This window comes from Lissotriton vulgaris, chromosome 1_1 (assembly GCF_964263255.1).
Source record: "Lissotriton vulgaris chromosome 1_1, aLisVul1.2, whole genome shotgun sequence".
Lineage (NCBI taxonomy): Eukaryota > Metazoa > Chordata > Amphibia > Caudata > Salamandridae > Lissotriton > Lissotriton vulgaris.
Genome location: NC_141685.1, coordinates 1,128,807,271 through 1,128,832,796, shown reverse-complemented (window position 1 = coordinate 1,128,832,796; position 25,526 = coordinate 1,128,807,271). Strand labels below are relative to the sequence as shown.

Sequence of the window (25,526 nt, the reverse complement as noted above, 5' to 3'; positions counted from 1 at the left end):
TTAGCATTCTTAAGTTTTTTCATTTTTTTTTCATGCATATGAAATTTTCCATGCGACTGTCTTTCTGGGCACCTTTATTTGTGACGGTAACTGCTGTTGATAATAAATTCCAGTTATACCATAAGGCTTCCTAGTCAGCCCACCAAGTTTCCTTCTGCATAGCTGATAGTATTATTCCTCTCATTGTATCCATTATTTTATCAGCCAGATCTTGGTTAAGCGGTTTGCAAGGGCATTATTCCATGATATTCTTCACCTTATCCTCTCACTATACTTGTCATTATACACGGATGTTGCAAATGTACTAACATCCATATTTAAACAGATACTCTGTGGGTCATGGTCACTCTCCAGTCTGCTGGTGCTTCGAAAGTCAGCGCATAAATGGAAGTTAGAGTGTTATAGATTTGTCTTCCTTTATATGAAGTACTGATTTTCTTGGCCATATATTGTGAAATATAAAAGAATCATCCTGCTCAATAAACTCCATGTTTTTCCAACTCGTAAATAAGTCATCCATGACTCATGTAAACATACTATTTGGTACTAATTTAAAAAAAAAATGAATTATTTTCTATTTGTTTTAATATGTCAGTTAATCCCTATTATGTTCCATGTAAATATTTTAATCCTCTGGCTCCCAAGTACATCAGTACAGTATATCCGTCTGGTGGATGATCGAAGATTTAATGAATCCCCGGTGGGATTTTTCCATGCTTGTCATTGGCTCTTAGTTACTGCTCCTAACGGAAGACTGACTTCTCTGTTTGTTAGACATTAATTATTTATTTTTATTTGCACGTTTTTTACCTCGTGTCTTGGACAATTGTCTTTAATCAATTCTTCTTTCAGGGCCTCTTGGGGGTTATTGCTGGCAAGACATGTTTCTTGTTAGTTGGCTCATGGTTTCACAAGATGTGGGATACCTGTCCTATTTTACAGCTTTTAATGAGATTCCCCATTCAGCAAGGTGGATTAACTTTGTCCAAACCGTATTTGCAAGCTCTTGCGATCTCCACCATGTACGAGTGAATTCTGATGAAGCAATTACATCTTGTTTAAATTCTATATTTTGTAGGTCTCCTGAGCTGAGATCTTTCAAATCCTCGAATCCGAAGAGTAGCTTTAATATATTTTGTCTATTTAAAACGTCATGTTTACCTTCAGAATACTGTTGAAGATAAAAATCAATTTGCTTGTTAACCCTTGAGTCTTCAATTTTAAAACTTCCTTATGTGATTTGATCCCACCATTTATTTCGATTACATTTTGAGACATAGTAAGCCCATGAGAAACAATGCTCAACGGTGTCAGATTCAGGGGATGTAGTTTCACTATCCTCTTTGAGGGAGAATGATATACTATCACCTGATGTGCATTGGCTGGCTATAAGGGATTTCTTATATCTTCATTGCTTACAACCATCTTGAAATTGAGGTGGGACTTTTAGGCTATTCACTATATCCTTAATACATTGAACAGTTTCTATTAATATTTAATTTATACTTGAATTCAAGTCGTCACTGAATAAAGTTGGTACTACACTACTTGACAGTGCAATAGTTGGGTCAATATTCAATTTCCCCTGCTTGTCAGGGATCGTTGTTATTACCTGGAATTTTTCCAATTCATGTGTACTGAGGCCCTTTTCTTGAGTAAGATATGATTCCCCATCCCCTGCTGTCTTCATTGGCCCAGTCTCATAATTTGTAACTTTCTCTCCCTTTTTTTCCAATGTACCCTTATGCTAAGAATTCACTTCAAATGCTGGGTAAGTTTTGTCATTTTTATTGTTAGGCTCCGGGCCATTTTCTGTTTTACTGTTTGTTTTATTTAAATTTCTCAATTTTTTTCAACCTTCACATACTTATGAATTTATCAACCCTTCTTCATCCTTACAGTCTGTTGAATTTTTGGACCCTGAGCTGGCAACTTCTTCAATTTCATAAGGGCAAGCCACTGGTTCTGCACTATTTCCTTTAAGTATTCCTACACCAGTATTTTATCCTATATTTTTCTGACGTTGTTCCTAATTGGGCTAGTAGTTAGTTGTTACAGGGCCCTCTGTTGGCACTACTTTCCCTGATGCATTAATAACGTTGTCTATGGAATCATTTCCATTTGTTATTCCTTGTGTTTTAATTACGGATATCAGCACTTTTGTACTGGACTTTGACGTTTGAGTAAATTGCATTCCCAGCCTAATGGGCAGTAATTGTAATAGATCAATATTATCCTCTATTTGCAATAAAGACTTGAATTGCCACTAATAATTCCACACCTTTCTGTGTAAATCCAAACAGGGTTACAAGATGCCACCTTTCAACCCAGACAGAATGGTAGATGATGGCGGGCAGCATAGCACACAGCCATCTGATTTATGGTAACTCTCTCTGGGTTAATAGCTCATTTAGTCTATTAGTGCAACTACACAAACCACTTTGCAGTGATCTTGATGTGGAGTAGAGCCCACAGCAACTCATCAACACAAGCACCAGGCCTGCAACTGGCTTGCAGGTGTTCCTACACCAACTTTATGGTGCTTGCCCTTTTTCACAAGAGTTGGTTGCCACTTAATGCAGGAGATCAAACCCTATGCCCCTAAGCAGGAGGTAGGCCCTTGCTTCCAGATTCAAGCAATCACCCCCAATATACAATTACATACAAATGGTGATGACTAATAATGCATTAGAATATCTGTGCATTTCCACCAATCAAAGTCCAAAAAAGCTGATTAAAACGTGTCTGTTCTACTTATGTTGGTATGTTAAACTTTTCATTGATAAACTCCAATTTTCCTTTTGTAATCAACATTTGAGAGCTGTGTCACAAAGTAACTTAATTCTGCATTTTTCTACACTGGTTATAGTTTAGAATCGATTGTTCAGGGGGTGTGACCAGGCCTCTATAATCTTTCTGTGTAGGCCCCACCCGACCCTCTTGGGGGCCCTCAACCTTTCAGAGGGCCCCAGTCATCCCAAGGCGAATGAATATCTGTGAGATTTGGGCAGCTCAGGCCCCCTCATCACATTCTGTAAGGGGGCCCCATAATGTTAGGTTATCCCTCTGAGAATGATCCGGCTCCATCAGGGTCCAGACGATCTCATCAATCAATCACGCAATCAATCAGGGGTTTATAAAGCGTGGCTACTCACCCATGAGGGTCTCAAGGCACGGGGGCTGCTGATCCGTTGGGCCACAGGGTTTCAGTCTAAGAGACAGGTCTTGAGATCCTTCCTGACCCCACTGCAGTCTTAAGAAAGGTGTACAGTTGTCGTGATTCCATACAGGTTCCACTAACCTGTTAGCCGGGTACAGCAGGAGCAATGACCGAAGCTAATTCTCCCTATCCCCAGGTAATGGCACACCCTGCGAGTATGTAACAAACGCCACAGAGTGCAACACCACCAGGGAAGGGAAAAAAGGGACAAAAGAAACAATAAAGATGCAGCGGCTTCAAATAAAAAGCTGTTATCTTCGGATATGTGGGTGAAGTATTAACTCTCTGATCTCTGGTGGTAGACCCTGCAGAGGGAGAGACAAGGTGTCATTCATACATTCATAAACCCTTTGTAAGATCAATGAACTATGTGTGGTATTAACTTACAGTTTACATAGCCGCAAGAATCCCATTCAACTCATTCAAAAAACAGAAAATAAAGCATAAAAGAAAAGAAACGATCTTGAAGGTAGCAAGAATAATCAGGATAATGTCAATATAGTCACCATCAATTTCTCTGGCAATTATAACATATGCTCCGGAGTAACTCAAAGTCAAGGTAAGCAGCACAAACGATTTGCATAGGGATACTTTGTTGCAACACAAGAAATATCCACTGAGCTGCAATATACAAGAATTCCTGTAGACTCCTTCCAGGAGAAACGAGAAGTAAGCAAAGTTCATTCCAAAACAAAAATAATACGCGCTACTTGAAATGTTCATATCAAGAAGCAAACAACCTCAAAAGACCTTGAAGGAAATATCTTCTCTTGTTCCAACACGCTCGCGAGCAGCCGCTCTTTCTTTTGTAGTCTACGCGTAGATACGCGAAAATGGAACAATACGTCTTACCATGAGGCTGGCCGTTTTTGGAAATGTTTGTCAATCGTCATCCGACGATGTTTCCCGCCCGCCTCAGATCCCAGCGCATTCAATGCGCGATCGAGGCAGGGTCCTAGGAAACGGAGAGTATTTCAAGGACTGAACTGTTACCCAACGAAGCAAAAACGTGATCCAAAACCGGGAGAGAATTCTTCGTAGATCCAAAGGAACTCTCAGGCTGCAACAAACAACACAGCTACTCCTGTGGTCAGGTGACAAGCACCGGACTGTAGACAGAGGAGGAGTATAAGTAAGAAAGACAAAAAAGAAAGATAGGACATCACCCCTAAGCATTCTGGGTGATGTACTTTGGTGTTCTTCCTCATTCGTTCTTCATTCTCACGGGAAACCCAGGGCGAAATGTGACAGAACCCTCTCTCTATGACCGACGTCTCGGCGGTCCACCAGGCTTCAGAGGGAAACGTGTGTGGAAACGCCGCAATAAAGCCGGGCAATGGAGACTTGCACGAGGCTCCCATGACCGGTCTTCAGGGCCATACCCTTGCCAATCAACAAGATACAACACCCTTCCTCTCACGCATTTAGAATCCAGAATGGCTCTCACCACATACTCTTCTTCGCCCTCCACTATAACAGGGGAAGGTTTAGATGGCAACCTAGTGTGAGGGGGACAGGGTTTCAATAGGGAAACATGAAACACTGGATGTATATGCCAGGAAGACGGAAGGGTCAATTTCATAGCCACTGGATTGATGACACTGCTTATAGGATAGGGACCTACATACTTGGGTTTTAGCCTAGTGTTTCCTTTAAATCTCAAATGCTTAGTATCAAGCCACACCTTATCTCCTACCTTATACAACGGTTCAGGTGTTCTTTTCTTATCTGCCTGGTTCTTATCCCTAGCTCTAGATGATTCTAGATGTACCTTAGCTTCTTGTAGTACTGCTCGAAGATGAGTGTGATGCTCTTGAATGGTAGGATGCATAGAGGCAACTGGATGCTCAAAGGGAATCATATTCGGATGAAAACCGTTAAGACAATAGAAAGGAGAACAGCCCAATGAAGAGTGGACCGCGTTATTCTAGGCGAATTCCGCTGTCCAGAGAAGCAAACTCCACTCTTCACTGTGCTGTAAGGTGAAGCATCTGAGATATTGCTCCAAGGTTTGATTCAACCTTTCTGTCTTGCCGTCTGTCTGGGGGTGGTAACTAGTAGATAATCTAGCATCCACTTTCATGGCTGAGCATAGTGCCTTCCAAAACCTAGAAGTAAATTGAGTCCCTCGATCTGTAATCAACACGGAAGGTATCCGTGTAACCTTACAACTTGGTGAAGGAATGTTATAGCTAACTCCCCTGATGTAGGCAACTTAGGCAAGGATACAAAATGGCCCATTTTAGTCAGATGGTCTATAATTACTAGAATGGTGTCATGCCCTCTACTAGGAGGCATCTCCACTATGAAATCCATAGAGACAGTGTGCCAGGGTGCAGGTGGTACAGGTATGGGTCTCAACAGGCCACAAGAAGGCTGATGTCTAGACTTAGATTGAGCACAAATCGCACATTGTTTGATATAAGTCTCTGAGTCCTTTCTCATAGTATTCCACCAAAAGTATCTAGACAAGATGTGTAAAGTCTTTTGTAACCCCAAATGACCAGCTAGGGGAGAATCGTGGGTCCAGGAGAGCACTCTTTGTTGTAGCGTTATATGAGGAATAAACAACTTTTTATCATGAAACAACAAGGCATGAGTCTTAGTTCTGTGCAGTGGAACCTCGTCCAACCACTCCTGTTAGTCCATTTGCTGATATTTGGTTTTTACTTCTTCCAGGAAGTCATCAACTGTTGTCACCGCTGGAATCATTGAGTCGAATGAGGCTTCCTGCAGGATTATAGGAGGTTCTTCCATTGCCATTTGGGTTTCACTCACACTAGAAGAGGGTCTTGACAAGGCATCTGCTTTGCCATTATGTGGTCCAGGTCTAAACTTGATCACAAAATCAAAATCGGCGAAGAAAAGTGACCACCGAAGTTGTCTAGGCGTTAAAGCTCTTGCACTTTTCAAAAACAGTAGATTCCTATGATCCGTAAAGATTTCCACTGTATGCCTTGCTCCCATCAAATGATGTCTCCATTCCTCACACACTCTCTTAATAGCCAGCAACTCTTTATCAGTAATGCTATAGTTCACTTCACATGGCGTGAGCTTCTTTGAAAAATAGGCGACCGGATGCAATTGGCCTGTGTCTGGATTCCTCTGGGATAATATTCCTCCGATGGCATAATAGGAAGCATCCGTTTCAATTACAAATGGCTGACTAGGATCGGGATGTCTTACAATAGGTGCGCTGATGAAACACCTCTTTAGTGATTGGAAGGCGCCCTCAGCCTCGTCGGTCCAACGAAACTGTACTCCTTTTTTCAACAGATGAGTCATGGGTTGTATTATTTTCGAGAAGTCTCTGATGAACCGACGGTAAAAGTTAGAGAACCCAAGAAAACTCTGGAGACTTTTCACACTGGAAGGAGATTCCCATTGTACGATAGCATCCGTTTTCTTTTTATCCATACAGAGCCCTCCTGGCCCGATTACGTATCCCAAGAATTCAACTTCTTCCGTATGAAAGAAACATTTTTCTAACTTGGCATACAAGGCATGTTGTTTCAGTCTTTCCAACACTGCGGCTACATGAGGCACATGCTGCTCCAAAGAAGCAGAGTATATCAAAATGTCATCTATGTAGACCATGCAGCATACATCCAGTAATCCCCTCAACACATCATCCATAAAATATTGGAATGCGGCGGGGGCGTTGCAAAGACCAAAGGGCATTACTTGAGATTCGTACAAGCCGTATTTTGTACGAAAGGCCATCTTCCATTCATCCCCCCGCCGCATTCGCACCAAATGGTATGTTCCTCTGAGGTCCAATTTTGTGAAGATGGTGGATCCTTTCAGTTGGTGAAGTAACACAGGAATCAAAGGTAGTGGGTACCGGTTCTTTTTGGTAATCCTATTTATGGCTCTATAATCTATGCACACGCGTAAGCCACCTTCCCGTTTTGGTATGAAGAAGAGCGGCGACGATGCAGGAGATGAAGATGGGCGGATGAATCCAGAACTCTGCATTTTCTCCAAATATGATTGCAAGTACACATTTTCGGCCTCCGTTAGTGCATATATCCTACTACAGGGTATAGACGCCCCTGGCTCCAGATCAATGACGCAATCATACTCCCTATGGGGAGGCAATCTACTCGCTTCCTGGTCATCAAACACCTCCTTATACTTCCTGTATTCTTCGGGTATAGATCCAAGAAAACACACCGAAGGAGTGGTACAACTGGAAGCTAACAGTAAGGCAGGGGTCTCTGGTTTCTGTGAGGAATCAATTGTCACTCGGGTACAGTGTTCTGCACAATAGGTAGAATTGAGGTCTATTGTGCGGGCCGCCCATTTCACCAACGGATCACGTAAAGTGAGCCAAGGCATCCCCAAGATGAGCTTGAAATTAGGAGCATCAATAAGGTCAAATTGCAATGTCTCAAAATGGGTAGACCCTATTTGCATGGGCAACATCTGCGTGTGATAACACACTGGTCCTGATGTCAAAGCAGTTCCATCCACTGCTTTTACAGGTTCTGGTTTCAATTTTTTAACGCACTGAATGCCCAACTCATATGCGTATCTTTGATCCATAAAATTTCCAGTAGCCCCGGAATCCAAAAGGGCATGTACTTGTGTGATTCCAGAACCTTGGATCTCCAATGCCACACATACATTCATGTGAGCAACAGAAGTTTGTACCGTATTAGCCAAGGTAGGGAAGACCTCATAACCATCCAGCTGCAAACAAGGGGTCTCCTGCTTCTTTGCGCTCGTTAGTTTTCCGACTTTTCAAACTGACAGTCAACAGCAGATGCCTTTTTTTTCTCCTTGAGGATTCTTATATGGAGTTCTCATCCGAGATTTACAGTGTTTAATTAAATGACCCGACTTCCCACAATACATGCAGAGCCTCAAATTCCGTCTTCTCTGTCTTTCTTCGGAATTAAGGGGCCCTCTGATTCCACCCACCTGCATGGGTTCCACTCGATCCCCGGACGAAGGACGTTCTTCTGCAAGGGGTTTTGTTCTGGTGAATAAAAACCGAGAATCATTCCGCTGTTTATCTCCCTTCCTCTCCTGGAGACGATGGTCTAACTGGACTGTCAAATCAATCAATTCATCACAAGTAGAAGGCATAGTCACTACCTGTGACAACACATCTTTCAATTCACCTCTTAAGCCTTGATAGAATAGTGATGTTCTTTTACCCACGGGCCAATCGATCTCAATAACCAATCTGTTAAACGTAGTGATATACGCTATCAAGTCTTGTGAGCCCTGCTTCAGCGTTATGAGTTCCCTATCTAGTGACAGTTGGTGTGCCTTCCTATCAAAAGCTTGCGCATCTCTTCACAAAAATTATCAAAATTGTGCAACACCGGGTCGTTCCTTTCGATCAAAGGGAAGGACCAACTGGCGGCGTTCCCCCCAGATAAGACATAACAAAAGCGGTCTTAGCTTGATCATCCGGAAACACAGCTGGTTTACACATAAAGTGTAATTTACATTGCCCCAAAAATATACCAAACTTTCTTGGATCACCAAAATATCTCTCGGGAGGGGCTAGTGGCAGTTGCAGGGGTTGTATTACTTGAATGGTGGACGACCCAGATCCCCCTGCCTGAGCCTGTCCTGCATCATGGGGTGTGGGAGGAGGAAGAGTCCAATTTCTAATGTAAGGGGTTCCTCGCGTACTAGTCGGAGTAGCTCGAGTGAATCCAGCTACCTCTCTACATAGTGTACCTAACTCAGTCCTCAAGTCTGTAGTTTCTCCCCTAAAGGCATTCACCTCCATCCTCAAGGCAGTCATCGTTTCCAATACTGACGTTAATACAGTATCGGTATCCATCGCTCAGGCTGTACTTAACCGTGGGCTTGTCACTCTGTCGTGATTCCATACAGGTTCCACTAACCTGTTAGCCGGGTACAGCAGGAGCGATGACCGAAGCTAATTCTCCCAATCCCCAGGTAATGGCACACCCTGCGAGTATGTAACTGTGGTCGTGGGCAGTCGGCGGACTGGTAAAGCAGGCGAGGAGGCCGGATATAGTGGGCGATAGTGATTTATTTGGTCTTTATACAGTGGTTTACGGGGACAGAAGGAGAGTTCCGGTCCAACAGCCAGGGAAAGGTGCACGTCTTCTTCTCTGTATCGTCCGGTTCCGTCGAGGGTCCAAGGGGCGTCCGGGTCTTGGGTGTAGCTGCCTCGATATGGTCGGAGAACACCTCGGAGGGCAAACAAGAGAAAGAGGGAGCCGTTAGCCGTGCTTGGACTCAAAATCCGATCCCGCCACCGTTACCCGGTAGTGTGAGGAAGCGAAGAGGAAGTGAGGGAGGTACGGGTAGGGGAAGCTACGGGCAAGAGTCGAGGAAGGGGAAGTAAAGGAAGTGCATAGGGTGGTGGGGAGAGGGGTGCTCTTTATACAGTGCTAAGGGCGTATTTACAAACTACCTAGTGCCTACTGGTGACGTGCCTAGGATAGCGGGAACAATTTTACACGGGGAGGGGTTTCTTACTATGTACACAGTGCACCTAATGTGCTTAAGAGAGAAACTGGTACTCACGCGCTCCGCCGTAACTCTCCTCCGAGTTACGGCCGCTCTCCAGCAACCTCCGTGGGACTCCACCACTCTTCGGACCACTCCTCGCTGTCTCCGTTCCCGTCTTCTCCGTCCGTCACCGATCTAGCCGAAAGCTCCTGCCACAATCCTTCGACGCCGTCTGTCTCTTCCCTTCCGTCTTTTCTGTATCCGGCCGTCTGTAGAGAGGCGGGACTTCCGGGTTCGCGGGGTAGTCCTTCCGGTCCTCCGTTACCTCTGATTGGGCCCTGCAAAGGAGAGAGGGGCGGGATTCCGGTCGTCATGGGCGCTGTTGTTGGGGATTCTACGCGTCTACCCGGACATGGTGCGGTGCGATGTGGCACCAGAGGTGAGGGGGCGTCTCGGGATCGGGTGTCCCGTGGGGCCGGATCACATTCCCTTCCCCTAGCTGTCTTTCTTGTACCCGGTATGGATACAGGGTATCGAGATAGATAGTCGGCATTGCCTTGTTCTAAGCCCTTCCTGTGTATGGTTGTGAAGTGGTAGGGTTGGAGGGACAGGAACCAGCAGAGGACTCGATCGTTGTGACCTTTATTTTGAGCCATCCACTCTAAGGGAGCATGATCGGTATAGATGGTGAATTGTCTCCCCTCCAAATAGTAACGGAGGCTTTCCACCGCCCACTTGATGGCCAGGGCTTCCTTTTCTACGACGGCATAGTTTTTTTTCTCGTGGGAACAGTTTCCTGCTAAGGAAGAGAATAGGTTTCTCGTCTCCCTGGGGTTTTTTTGTGATAGGACTGCCCCGAGTCCCTGTTCTGAGGCGTCTGTCTGTAATACAAAGGGCTGTGTATAATTAGGGCTTACTAACACGGGATGGGAGGTCAGAGCGTTCTTCAGATCGGAGAACGCCTGCATCAACTCGGCCGTGGGAGATCTAAGGAGGGTGTCCGTTTTTACGGATTTTTTTAAGAGGTCAGTGAGGGGGGCTGCTCTTTGGGAAAAGTTTGGTACGAAACGTCTGTAGTATCCCAAGAGTCCCAGGAAAGCACGAAGGTCTCTTTTGGTCTGAGGGAAAGGGAGGGACTGTATGGCTTCGATTTTGCTTTCCTGAGGTCTTATCAAGCCTTCACCCAGGAGGTAGCCTAGATATTTCACGGTCTGTGCTGCTAGGGTGGTTTTGGTGGGATTTATGGTAAATCCGTAAGTCCCCAGGGAGGTGATGACCTGGTGTAGGTGTTCCAGATGCTGTGTCCAGTTGTCACTATAAATGACGATATCGTCAAGATACGCGCCAGCATATAGTGAGTGAGGTTGTAAGATTTTATCCATGGCCCGCTGGAATGTGGCTGGGGCGCCATGAAGACCAAAAGGAAGGACTAGGAATTGGTACAACCCATCAGGGGTGGAGAAGGCCGTCTTTTTTCTGTCTTCTTCTCGGAGGGGGATTTGCCAATACCCCTTACAGAGGTCTAGCGTAGAGATATACTGGGCCTTCCCTATGCGTTCGACCATTTCGTCGACGCGAGGTAAGGGATATGTGTCAAATGAGGATATCTTGTTGACCTCCCGGAAATCAATACAGAACCGGACAGACCCGTCCGGTTTGAGCACAAGCACTATCGGGGAGTTCCACTCGCTTACCGAGGGTTCGATGATACCCATCTTCAGCATTTGTTCTGTCTCGTTCCGTATTATCTCCCTGCGGGCCTCGGGGACTCTGTAGGGCCTTTGTCGTATTACCTTCCCAGGAATGGTCTGTATCGTGTGTTCAGTGATGGTGGTGTGTCCCGGGGAAGAGGAAAACACCCGTCGCAATGGAAAAAGGACTGTCTCGAGTTCCTGTCTCTGTTGTGGCGTGATATCGGGATCAATACAGGGGGTGAAAGAGAGGGGACCCGGGTTAATTGATCCAGTTAAAACCGGACGAGGGCCTTCCCACTTTTTGAGAAGATTGACATGATAGATTTGGGTTATTCCATGGGTGGGATCTATGTCTAGCTCGTACGTGACCGGGGTCACCTGCCGTAATATGGCATAAGGACCCTGCCACTGTCCCAGAAGTTTTTGATCGGAGGAGGGTAACATCAGTAACACAAGGTCGCCTGCCAAGAAGGTTCTGGGTTTGGTGCCTTTATCATACTGTCCTTTTTGCCTGGTCTGGGCACTCTCGAGGTTCTGTTGTACTATATCTCTCATGATGGCTAGGTGGGTTTTCAGGTTCTCCATGTATTCGGGAAGGGGCCGAGTACGGTCTGGTTCTGCTTCCCAAGCTTCTTGGGCCATATCTAGCAGGGTACGAGGGGGTCGTCCATATAACAACTCGTAGGGCGAGTACCCGGTGCTACTCTGGGTGGCGCAACGGATGGCAAACAGGGCAAGGGGTAGCATATCCTCCCACCTTTTGGCTTCCAAACCCAGCAGTTTCTTAAGGGTCTGTTTCAGGGTGGCGTTGTACCTCTCGACCAACCCGTCGGTCTGGGGGTGGTATGCCGATGTGCGGATTTGTTTGATTCCCAGGTGGGAGCATACCTGTTTCATCAGCGTGGAGACAAAAGGAGTACCCTGATCTGTTAAAATTTCTCTGGGAAAACCCACCCGAGTGAATACTGAAATGAGGGCCTTCGCAATGTTCTGGGTGGTGGGCTGTCTTAAGGGTAGGGCTTCAGGGAAACGGGTGGCATAGTCTACAATAACCAGGGCGTAACGACACCCGCTACGGGAAGGCAACAGGGGTCCTATTATGTCCATCCCCACTCTGCTGAATGGGACGTCAATGATGGGAAGGGGTTGCAGCGGTGCCCTAGGGGGTCGATATCTGCTATGTTTTTGGCATACCGGACATTCTTTACAAAACTTTTTGACGTGTTGGTAAATCCCAGGCCAATAGAACTTGTCCAGGATTGTTTGACTGGTCTTTTCTTCCCCAAAATGACCTCCCAGAAGGTGACTATGGGCTAGGAAGAGTACCTTCTCCTGAAAGGGACCGGGGACCAGGAGTTGGGGCTTCTGTTGGTTCCCCCCCTTGCGATACAAAAGCCCGTTTTTCTTGAAGAAGTATGGACCTACGGTAAGGGGATCCTCTTGGTCCACGGCCCTTCACCAGGCTTCCTGCAATAGAGGGTCTTCCTGTTGTGCTGCCCTGAATTCTCGATCCGTTTGCCAGGGGTGTTCATCTGGGATCACGGGGTAGGCGCCTGTATATTCTCTTCTTTCCTTTTTCTTGTGTGCTTTGGTTTTGGGTGGTTTACATGCCTGCATGGGGGAGGACAATCCTTTTGGGAAGGGTGCTTCCTCCCACCAGTGTGACAGGGATTCAGTGGTGTCACATAACAATCCGGGTAATCCGGGGGTAATCGCTCCCTAGTATCGCCTGCTCCGGTAGGGTGGGGATCAGTCCCACAGTGAGAGCGGTTCCGGGATCCTTATCATGGTGGACCATTACCTGGGTGGTGGGGTATCTCTTTGTATCCCCATGAACACACTGAATGGCGACAATGTCGGGCGGGGGCTCAACAGGGTGCGATAAGTCCTGAGGTCTGAGGACGCTCTGTCGACACCCGGTGTCAGTTAGGGCCATGAGGGTCTGTCCATCAAAACTCACTGGGCATCGAAAAGGAGGTGGTGGGGCCCCAGGTACGGAACATACATAGTTACGTGCCAGACCCACTTCCATCGGCTCGTCTTTGTGCGGACATATCCTGGCGATGTGACCGAATCCGCCACAGCTGTAGCATTGTGGACCAGGATTGACAGGACGTGGTATCACCGGGGTGGGGAACAAAAGAGGAGGGTCAGGTCTTCTTGGAACAGGGGGACGTGGAGGTCGTATGCCTGTAGGAGGGTGAGGTTTGTGGGGGTGATCCTCTTTTCCTCTCTGGGCCTCCTGGGCCCTGCTATAGGCGCTTGCAATTTCTATTGCCGTGTCTAGGGTCAGGTGGGCATGCTGGCGCACCCATCTTTGCGTGCCTGGGAGCAAAGACGACAGGAACTGTTCCAAGTAGATTTTTTCTAGGATGTTCTCTTTAGTAGAGGTGTCGGGTTTCAGCCAGCGATTGGCTAAGTCTTTGATCCGGAAGGAGAGGGCCCTGGGGGTCTCCTGGGGTCCTTCCTTTACTTGGCGTAGTCGTACTCGGTAGGTTTCCTCATCAATGCCTAGCCTTTCAAGGATGCACTTTTTGACGTCTGCATATGGAGTGTTGCCCTGAATGTTCGCTTGCTGGTAGGCTGCCTGTAGGTCCCCCGTTAGCAGGGGTCCTAGATAATGAGCCCACCGGTCCAAAGGCCAGGTGGCCGCCTGGGCTAGCCGTTCAAAGTTGGTAAAAAAGAAATCAGGGTCCTCCCCCGGCACATATTTTTGAAGGACCACCGAAGGGAGAGAGGACATCGGTCTCGGTTGACCCAGGACATCGGTCAGTTTCCCCATAGCCTGGTCATGGGAGGTTCCCTGTCCCTTTAACACATCATGGAGTTGTCCACGGTCATCCTCAGCAGTTTTTAGGAACTGCTCCATTAGCTTTCCCAGTTGTTCCTGGGATTCCGCCATCTTCTTCATCACGGCCTCCATTCCTCCAGTTAATCCCACTTCTGACACCAGATGTGGTCGTGGGCGGTCGGCGGACTGGTAAAGCAGGCGAGGAGGCCGGATATAGTGGGCGATAGTGATTTATTTGGTCTTTATACAGTGGTTTACGGGGACAGAAGGAGAGTTCCGGTCCAACAGCCAGGGAAAGGTGCACGTCTTCTTCTCTGTATCGTCCGGTTCCGTCGAGGGTCCAAGGGGCGTCCGGGTCTTGGGTGTAGCTGCCTCGATATGGTCGGAGAACACCTCGGAGGGCAAACAAGAGAAAGAGGGAGCCGTTAGCCGTGCTTGGACTCAAAATCCGATCCCGCCACCGTTACCCGGTAGTGTGAGGAAGCGAAGAGGAAGTGAGGGAGGTACGGGTAGGGGAAGCTACGGGCAAGAGTCGAGGAAGGGGAATTAAAGGAAGTGCATAGGGTGGTGGGGAGAGGGGTGCTCTTTATACAGTGCTAAGTGCGTATTTACAAACTACCTAGTGCCTACTGGTGACGTGCCTAGGATAGCGGGAACAATTTTAAACGGGGAGGGGTTTCTTACTATGTACACAGTGCACCTAATGTGCTTAAGAGAGTAACTGGTACTCACGCGCTCCGCCGTAACTCTCCTCCGAGTTACGGCCGCTCTCCAGCAACCTCCGTGGGACTCCACCACTCTTCGGACCACTCCTCGCTGTCTCCGTTCCCGTCTTCTCCGTCCGTCACCGATCTAGCCGAAAGCTCCTGCCACAATCCTTCGACGCCGTCTGTCTCTTCCCTTCCGTCTTTTCTGTATCCGGCCGTCTGTAGAGAGGCGGGACTTCCGGGTTCGTGGGGTAGTCCTTCCGGTCCTCCGTTACCTCTGATTGGGCCCTGCAAAGGAGAGAGGGGCGGGATTCCGGTCGTCATGGGCGCTGTTGTTGGGGATTCTACGCGTCTACCCGGACATGGTGCGGTGCGATGTGGCACCAGAGGTGAGGGGGCGTCTCGGGATCGGGTGTCCCGTGGGGCCGGATCACAGTAACAAACGCCACAGAGTGCAACACCACCAGGGAAGGGAAAAAAGGGACAAAAGAAACAATAAAGATGCAGCGGCTTCAAATAAAAAGCTGTTATCTTCGGATATCTGGGTGAAGTATTAACTCTCTGATCTCTGGTGGTAGACCCTGCAGAGGGAGAGACAAGGTGTCATTCATACATTCATAAACCCTTTCTAAGATCAATGAACTATGCGTGGTATTAACTTACAGTTTACATAGCCGCAAGAATCCCATTCAACTCATTCAAAAAACAGAAAAATAAAGCATAAAAGAAAAGAAACGATCTTGAAGGTAGCAAGAATAATCAGGATAATGTCAATATAGTCACCATCAATTTCTCTGGCAATTATAACATATGCTCCGGAGTAACTCAAAGTCAAAGTAAGCAGCACAAACGATTTGCATAGGGATACTTTGTTGCAACACAAGAAATATCTACTGAGCTGCAATAAACAAGAATTCCTGTAGACTCCTTCCTAGAGAACCGAGAAGTAAGCAAAGTTCATTCCAAAACAAAAATAATCCGCGCTACTTGAAATGTTCATGTCAAGAAGCAAACAACCTCAAAAGACCTTGAAGGAAATATCTTCTCTTGTTCCAACACGCTCGCGAGCAGTCGCTCTTTCTTTTGTAGTCTGTGCGTAGATACGCGAAAATGGAACAATACGTCTGTGGGGTTTCAGGTTGTTCGCCAAACAAATCCACTGACAAAGGAGTTTTAGGTAGTGCAGGTTTTATTATCTTGTACAGTCTCCGCTTTATAACAGGTATCCTGCAGAAGGGAAGAGGGTTTGCAGCCTCCTCTGCAGCCTCTCGTATTCCGCCCTGTCGTCTTGTCTCCCGGTGTCTTCTGGGAGGCGTAGTCCGTGCTTCCGCCGTGGTCGCGTGGGATCCGGGTGGTGTCACCAAAAGTTAAAGAAAACCAGTATTACTCGGCTGGTCTGCCGAACAAGTGTAAGGGAGGGAGGTGAGGACACGTGCAGACTATCTACCCCGCTATTCGTGAGGGACTGTGAAGGGAGGGGGGGGATGTTTGTCAGCGGTGCTCCTTATGGGTCAAGGGGGTTTGCCCCGATTACGTCCCGCCCAACCCAGGAAACGAGACCGTACCTGTCCTAGCCACACTTCCCGGGAAGCGTGGCTGGGCGATGCGCCTTCTCGGTGGCCTCCTGGCGTGTCGCTGCAGTCCCGCTGCTCCGAAGGGCTGACTCCTCTGTTCTCCGCTCCAGGTTCGGTCTGGTCTTGCCTGTTCCCGCTCGGCTCGTCGCTCTCTCTTTCCTCCACCCCGTCCTCGATCCTCCACCACTCCTCTCCGTCCTGGCTCTTCGTCCGCTCCACTCCGTCCTCGATCTTCCACCACTCCTCTCCGTCCTCGCTCCTTCTCCGCTCCTCTCCGTCCTCGCACTCCAGTCTCCACTCTCCTCCTCCATGTGTAACACACACCTGTCTCGCTTCAGGGTAGGGTTTTACCGAGCTGATGAAGGCGGGTTCGCGCTCCGGGGCCGCCCATTTAAAGGAACAGGGTCCCTCACTGTCCAGCACGGGAAGGCAGCTGACCACATCAGGGGTTTTCCAGGAGTCGGTATGCTGTGTAGAAAGAGGAAACACATGAATAGGTAGGCCAGGGGGTCCCGAGTCCGGGTCCCCCACGTCACACACCTCCCCCCTAGGATTCTCCCGATCGGGGAGAGGAAATCTGGACAGGAAATCCGCGTTGATGTTGTCACTTCCCTTTTTGTGGCTGACCTGGAACCGGAATGGTTGCAGGGCAAGGAACCACCTCATAACCCGTGGGTTGTTGGAGATGTTTCTGCTCATCCATAACAGGGGTGCGTGGTCAGTGTATAAAACGAACGGATGCCCCTCCAGGTAATAGTGCAGCTTGTCAATCGCCCATCGTATGGCGAGACACTCTTTCTCGATAGTGGGATATTTCACCTCTCTAGGGAACAATTTCCGGCTGATATACAGTATTGGTTTCTCACCCCCCTCCCCTGAGTCTTGGGATAACACGGCCCGATACCAAAGTCTGAGGCATCCGTGTGTAGGATAAACGGTTTTGTGAAATCTGGTGATGTTAACACAGGACTCGTTGTGATGGCTCGTTTTAGTGTCTGGAAGGCCTTCCACATAGCAGGCGATGGATTAAGGAAGTCGTACCCCTTTCGGTGCTTCTGCAAAGTATCCATCAAAGGGGCTGCTACATCAGAAAAGGAGGGGATGAATCTTCTGTAGTAGCCCACTAACCCCAAGAAGGCCCTCATGTCTTTTGTGTTCTTGGGGAAGGGTGTCTCTGCGATCGCTCTCACTTTTTCTATCTGCGGTTCTATTGCTCCGTGTCCCAACAAATAGCCTAGGTACTTGACCTTCTGAAACCCAACCCGGGATTTCTTGGCGTTGACGTGTAGTCCTGCGTCTCTCAGTTGTTGGAGGATGACCTGTAGGTGTTGTAGGTGGTCCTCCCATGATGGACTAAAGATAATGATGTCGTCGAGATACGCTGAGCTGTATTTCTGGTGCCCCCGCAACACCTTGTTCATTAGTCTTTGGAATGTGGCCGGGGCACCGTGTAAACCGAACGGGAGAACATTGAATTCATACAGCCCGTCTGGTGTTGCGAAAGCGGTTTTCTTTCGGTCCTCTTCGCGAAGGGGTACCTGCCAGTATCCCTTGGTCAGGTCTAGGGTACTGATATATTTGGAGTCTCCCAGTTTTTCAATGAGCTCGTCTATCCAGGGTATGGGGTACGCGTCGAAGGAGGATACCGCGTTCAACGCCCTGAAGTCCATACAGAAGCGGCTACTGCCGTCGGGTTTCGGCACCATCACGATGGGCGAGGACCACTCACTTCGGGACGGTCGGACCACTCCTAAACGGATCATTTCGTCTACTTCTCTCCTTATAGCTTCTCTCTTCGCTGCTGGTATCCGGTACGGGCGTTGCTTGACTGTGACGCCCGCAGGTGTCTCTATCCGGTGTTCAGCCAATCGTGTTATGCCCGGTAGGTTAGAAAAGATCGGTTCAAAAGGGAGTAGGACCTGATGTAATCCCTCTTGTTCGTTCTGATATAGCTCATCATTGACCACCAATTCACCCAGCGTGGTCTCCTGATTGACACCAACCGTGTCTGCCAGGTTGGAAGTCACCGGGGGTGTACCCAGCCATTTTTTTAGGAGGTTAATGTGAAATATCTGGGACTTCTTCCTGCTCAGGCGTAGGCGATAGGTGGTTTTCCCTATCATCTCTATGACTTCGTACGGCCCTTGCCACTCGTTCTGCAAATTCTTGGAGGTAGATGGTAGTAGTACAAGGGCCCAGTCGCCAATGTGTAGTTGTCTCCACTTCTTCCCCTTATCGTAGTGAACTTGTTGCTTCCTTTGACTCTCTTCCAGGTGTGCGAAGGCCAGCTCACGTATCTTCCCAAGTTTATTCTTTAAGTTTTGGCTGTACTCCAACAGGGTTCTGGTCTCACCCGACGGCTCGGCCTCCCACACCTCTCTAGTCATGTCCAGGAGGCTCCTGGGTTGTCATCCATATAGCATCTCAAACGAAGAGCAGCCTAAACTGCTCTGCTTCTGGCCACGGATAACATATAAGGCCAGCGGAAGAAGCAGGTCCCAATCACTTTCGTTCACTGTTAAAATTTTCTTCAGTATGGACTTTAGGGTACCGTTGTATCGCTCCACCAGGCCATCTGTCTGAGGATGATACACCGACGTTTTTATCTGGTGGAGCCCCAGGAGGAGGCATACTTCTTTCATGATCCTCGACATGAACGGAGTCCCCTGGTCCGTGAGGATTTCCTTGGGGAATCCTACCCTTGAAAACAGTTCCAGGAATTTATCTGCGATGTTCCTGGAAGTGGGGGCTTTCAGAGGGAACGCCTCAGGGAAACGCGTGGCGTGGTCCACGATTACGAGTGCATAATTGTATCCTTTTCGTGTCTGGGGTAATGGGCCGATGAGGTCCATGCCAACCCTCTCAAAAGGGGTTCCGATTATGGGAAGGGGTTGGAGTGGCACAGCTGCGGGCCTCTGTGTGTTCTTTCTTTGACACAGATCGCAGGTCTGACAGTGTGTCTTAATGTCATGGTAGATACCAGGCCAATAGAAGCTCCTTAGTACATTCTGGGTGGTTTTTTCACTCCCGATGTGGCCTGCAAGCAAATGCGTGTGAGCGTAGAACATTATTTGTTCTCTAAAACAGGTTGGTACAAGCAGCTGCATGGGATCTTCCTCTTTGGCTTGTCTATACAGGAGATCCTCTTTAATCAGGAAGCGAGGATAGCGAGGCTGTGGATTGTTCAGGTCTTGGTGGGCTTGTTCCCAGGCGTTGAGTAAGCTGGCATCGTTGGCCTGAGCAAACCAAAAGCTTCTATCGCCCTCCCATGGATCCGGGGAGGTCAGGGCAGGGATGGCAGCAGTCTCGGTCTCCCTGTTCTGCTGAAGGCGGTCCTTAAAGAGATCAAGGAAGTGGGGATTGTCTGTCCCAAATATAAGACTTTCAGGTAGGGCATCCATTACTCCGACCTTTACTACCAAAGTGTCCTTTCCCTCTACCACAATGGGGACGTAAGCTACTGGATACCCCTTAATGTCCCCATGTACACATTTGATAAACACTAAGGCGTCTGGCATTACCTGGCGGGGCTTCACGAAACAACCCTGTATCACTGACTGCTTGCAGCCCGAGTCTAGGAGAGTCTTGACTACCGTAGCGTTGACTGTAACACTCACGTGATAGGCACCGCCCAACTCCGCGGAATACATGACCACCTTGGGTAAGAAGCTGACGTTCATGGGTTCATCCGGGGGTCGTTTCTGAGGGCAGAGACGGGCGATATGGCCCCACATTCCACAGTCGAAACACTGCGGACCCCGGAAGGGTGGGGTCTCTGCTGGCATTGGTCTTGGCAGGGTTAATCCAGGGGGAGCCCCCAACCTACGTTCCGGCCGGGGCGCTGGCCGGGGTGCTTTCTCAGGCTCCGAAGTATGCAGGCGGGGTTGAGCGCGGACATAGGTGGCCACCATTTCCATCGCCTGGGTGGTCGATAAATTGGAGTGTTGTCGGAGCCACCTCTTTGTCCCAAAGGGAAGGGCTTCGAGGACCTGCTCTAAGTAAATCTTATCCATTATTTCTTCCTTTGTACTCGTAGAAGGGACAAGCCACTTGTCTGCTGCAGTCTTTAGGCGAAAGAACAATGTTTTCGGGTTATCCCCGGGTTGCCCTCTCTCCTTGCGGAAGCGTACCCTATACGCCTCCGCGTCCAATCCCAAGTGATCTAGAATGATCACCTTGATCTGTCCGTATGGGGTCTGTTCGTCACCGTTGGCGACTTGATAGGCCGCCTGCGCCTCGCCAGTCAATAGGGGAGCAAGACAAAATGGCCATTTATTCAGGGGCCATCCACATGCCAGTGCCACCCTCTCGAAATTCGTGAGGAACGCGTCGGGATCCTCCCCTGAGACGTACTTCTGTAATGATATTCCTGCTGGGGTGGCCGGTGGTCGACTCTCTCTCACCGGGTTACTGGCTGGGTCGGCTGTGGGGCGCATCCCCTCGAGCTGGTTCACAACTGTTGTTCTGAAGGTCTCTCTGTCCAGTTGGGCGGCGGCCAGCTGCTGTTCAACCGCCCATCCCAGCTGCTCCTGGCCTTTCACTAATGCCTGTAATATTTCCTCCATCGTTGTGTCCCGGATGGGTTCCTCGGTTATGCCCGCATTCTCCACCACTTGTGGGGTTTCAGGTTGTTCGCCAAACAAATCCACTGACAAAGGAGTTTTAGGTAGTGCGGGTTTTATTATCTTGTACAGTCTCCGCTTTATAACAGGTATCCTGTAGAAGGGAAGAGGGTTTGCAGCCTCCTCTGCAGCCTCTCGTATTCCGCCCCGTCGTCTCGTCTCCCGGTGTCTTCTGGGAGGCGTAGTCCGTGCTTCCGCCGTGGTCGCGTGGGGTCCGGGTGGTGTCACCAAAAGTAAAAGAAAACCAGTATTACTCGGCTGGTCTGCCGAACAAGTGTAAGGGAGGGGAGGTGAGGACACACGCGTGCAGACTATCTACCCCGCTATTCGTGAGGGACTGTGAAGGGAGGGGGGGGATGTTTGTCAGCGGTGCTCCTTATGGGTCAAGGAGGTTTGCCCCGATTACGTCTCGCCCAACCCAGGAAACGAGACCGTACCTGTCCTAGCCACACTTCAGGGGAAGCGTGGCTGGGCGATGCGCCTTCTCGGTGGCCTCCTGGCGTGTCGCTGCAGTCCCGCTGCTCCGAAGGGCTGACTCCTCTGTTCTCCACTCCAGGTTCGGTCTGGTCTTGCCTGTTCCCGCTCGGCTCGTCGCTCTCTCTTTCCTCCACCCCGTCCTCGATCCTCCACCACTTCTCTCCGTCCTGGCTCTTCGTCCGCTCCACTCCGTCCTCGATCTTCCACCACTCCTCTCCGTCCTCGCTCCTTCTCCGCTCCTCTCCGTCCTCGCACTCCAGTCTCCACTCTCCTCCTCCAGGTGTAACACACACCTGTCTCGCTTCAGGGTAGGGTTTTACCGAGCTGATGAAGGCGGGTCCACGCTCCGGGGCCGCCCATTTAAAGGAACAGGGTCCCTCACTGTCCAGCACAGGAAGGCAGCTGACCACATCAGGGGTTTTCCAGGAGTCGGTATGCTGTGTAGAAAGAGGAAACACATGAATAGGTAGGCCAGGGGGTCCCGAGTCCGGGTCCCCCAAGTCACAACGTCTTACCGTGAGGCTGGCCGTTTTTGGAAATGTTTGTCAATCGTCATCCGACGATGTTTCCCACCCGCCTCAGATCCCGGCGCGTTCAATGCGCGATCGAGGCAGGGTCCTAGGAAACGGAGAGTATTTCAAGGACTGAACTGTTACCCAACGAAGCAAAAATGTGATCCAAAACCGGGAGAGAATTCTTCGTAGATCCAAAGGAACTCTCAGGCTGCAACAAACAACACAGCTACTCCTGTGGTCAGGTGACAAGCACCGGACTGTAGACAGAGGAGGAGTATAAGTAAGAAAGTCAAAAAAGAAAGATAGGACATCACCCCTAAGCATTCTGGGTGATATAGTTTGGTGTTCTTCCTCATTCGTTCTTCATTCTCAAGGGAAACCCAGGGCGAAATGTGACAACAGTGTTCTCACGTCACAAGTCCTCCAATAGTTGAGGAAAAAATTACAGTGTTGAGCTATAATTTTAAACTCGAAACACAAATGCATAAAGCCTCACTTCCAAATACTTAATCTCTGGCTGATGTCAGTGGCATAGCCGGTGTGTCACTGGCCCAAGTGCAAGAAACAAAGTGGGTCCCCTGTTTGAACTGTGAACTACAGCAATAATCAGGTGTCAATATCCCCCTCTGACCTCTGGGCTCTGGTGCCACTGCATCTGCTGCACCCTGGTATCTTTTGTCTTCTGCTGGGTGATGGTGAATAGTGTGGTAGAGTGCAACGTGAATGGTGCGAGTTTGGGGTTAAAACTGCACCAATGTGAGTGTCGAGTGAGCTGCATGAATACAATACGAGAAGAAGGTTCATGTGAGTGTCAGGTGAGAGGATTGAGTGCAATGTGGTGTGAACAGTGTAAATGCAGGGTGAGTGGTGTGCCTGTGTGTGAGTGCAGGACGAGCGGCAAGAGTGAAGGGTGATCTGTGAGAGTGACTAGTGAGTGTATGGTGAGAGATGTTAGTGCAGGGTGAGTGGTGTGTCCCTATGACTTCGGTAGACCATTCTGCCTGTGTGCAGGCACAGTTAACACATTTCTTTTTGCAATTTTCACCCCAAGTGGGCTGGGTATGCTCAGACGTGAGTCCCAGGCTCTCCACATCACTGGAGTCAAGCTATCCAGGCTGAAGAAGGCTGATAGTCAGAAACCGGTCCTTGGATGCTTGATTCCGGTCTAGGAAAGACATGGCTTGGTAGTTCGGGCTGGACTGTTCCCATGAGGCACAGGGTCAAGGCTGAATTGCATATAGCCAGTGTCTGACCTAGGGTGGTGTGGAGTGCAAAAAAACGATGGATTTAGGCCCAGATCTTTGTACTGGGGTGAATGTAAGGCATTGTTCTGCATTCTGCCCATCAACTGTGTTTTTTGCAATTTTCACCCCGAGTGGGCTGGGTATACTCAGACGTGAGTCCCAGGCTCTCCACATCACTGGAGTCAAGCTATCCAGGCTGAAGAAGGCTGATAGCCAGAAACCGGTCCTTGGATGCTTGATTCCGGTCTAGGAAAGACATGGCTTGGTAGTTCGGGCTGGACTGTTCCCATGAGGCAGGGTCAAGGCTGATTTGCATATAGCCAGTGTCTGACCTAGGGTGGTGTGGAGTGCAAAAAACGATGGATTTAGGCCCAGATCTTTGTACTGGGGTGAATGTAAGACATTGTTCTGCATTCTGTCCATCAACTGTGTTTTTTACAGTTAACACAGTGCCTGTAAGAGTGCAGGCTCATAGGTTGTCCGTGTGAGTGCAGGGTAAGAGGAGGGAGTGCAGGGGGAGTTCGGTGACTCCAGAGTGAGTGATGTGTTTGTTTTGCGTGGTGTGAGTGCAGGGTGAGTGGTATACCCATGACATTGAACAGTTAGCTGTGGGAGTTCTTTTATAAGTGCACATGAGCGATGTGCATTGTGAGAGTAGGGTGAGAGGAGTGGCTGCAGGGTAAGTGATGTGACCATATGAGTTTGGGTGCAAGTGAAAGTGCAAAGTGGGAGGAATGAATAAATGCATGATGAGTGACGTGCTTGTTTGAGTGAGATTGCAGGGTGAGCAGTGAGAGTGACAAGTGAGTGAAGTGTCACATGAGTGCGGGGTGAGTATTGTGCTTGTGTGACTGCAGGGTGAACAGTGTGAGGGCATGTTAGGGTTGAAATTCTCATTCCTGCAGTGCACTCGTTTCATGCTCTATTAGGTTAGCAGTATGTGGCTAAATAGACACCATTTGTATTCACGTTATGCAACATACTGAGTTATTCCCATAATGTGCAGGCTTCAGTTAGCAAGTGTGACTTCATTTTGTATTTTGTAATCCCTATTAGGCTGCTTAGGCTGTGCCCGAACTAGGTCTCATTATTTAGTATTGCTAGCTTCAGCAGAACACTGTATTTCTTTATTATTTTCTATTCTGTTCAAGGCTGTTTCTCGACTTACTAAAGAATAGGCCATTCTGCCCTCGCATACCTATCCGAGAGTGTAGGTCTGCTCCGAAACTAGGAGACACTGAGGCTCAGGATGGTAACCTTGAGTTGCAGATAGCATTTACCCATCTGGCAGGTGGTAGCTCATCCATCTGTGCCCTCTTTGTTCATGTTCGGCCCATGTAGGAGAGTAGGGTCTGCAATCCTATGATCACCCAGATTTTTTTGCTTTTGTTTCACTGGTTTACGACTTTCTCTGGCTGTGGGCCTGCCAATCAGACCCACAGCCTGGCTGTTCTCTTTCTAAATTACCACATGTACCCTAGGTGCATTTACCAATTGGTACTGGGCCACCTTATCAGACCCTGTAACTCAGGGCATAGGTGTACCCAGGGCTGCCAGGGGCTGCAGCATGTATTATGCCACCCCTGGCTGGCCTCCTAAATTTGACACAACTGGCTGCATGACAGCTGGGGCAAAGTCGTGTAATCACCCTTTGCTGTAGGTGTAGTATACCTATACCTAACCCTAAAAAGGACACACAGATTCCTATCAGTCACTCCTATGGCAGGCCTTGACAATCCTGAAGGCAGAGTGCTTGGAATCGTGTGAGATGGTGCTCTGGCATGAGCTGAGCCTGTCTGCAGCTTGCGGAATCAAGTCCTAATAGCTGTTCCATGATATCGCATACCATATACTCTTAAGGGCATTATAATCCTCGCGGTTAAATGCTAACTTTGGTATTGCTTTATCAAAACATGTCGAGTAAGGTGTCATACGAATTGGAATACTAACCCCTCGCCAATTCTGGCGACGGGGTTAGCATTCCACCCTTCTAGAGGGACACGACATGTATGTAACTGTGAACCCCGGTTAAAGTTAACTGAAGCCTCAGCTCCACAAAATGGATGCTGCCACCACAGACACGAGTCTGACCTCCTGCTGCTGGGAGTCCTTCCAGCGAGGGAGGCCTGGACAAAGGGTTTCCTGTCCGGGGCGGTGCTAGCACCGTCCCAGACATGGTTTTGTGTATCCTGGGTAGGCAGGGCTTTTCAGGAAGGTGACTGCTGAGTGGCACCC

The 25,526-nt window shown here is 48.8% G+C and overlaps 1 protein-coding gene across 1 annotated transcript in view; it reads right to left on the bottom strand.

Moving 5' to 3' along the window:
* Positions 1 to 16,370: 16,370 nt before the first annotated feature.
* Positions 16,371 to 25,526, bottom strand: part of LOC147748756 (uncharacterized) — a 30,346-nt gene continuing 21,190 nt past the window's right edge. Inside the window, exons 4-5 of the mRNA XM_086928405.1 lie at positions 21,493 to 21,969; positions 16,371 to 16,901 (exon numbers count right to left, since the gene is read on the bottom strand). Of these exons, the coding sequence (XP_086784531.1) occupies positions 16,371 to 16,901; positions 21,493 to 21,969 (1,008 nt within the window). The remainder of the gene's footprint in view (positions 16,902 to 21,492; positions 21,970 to 25,526) is intronic.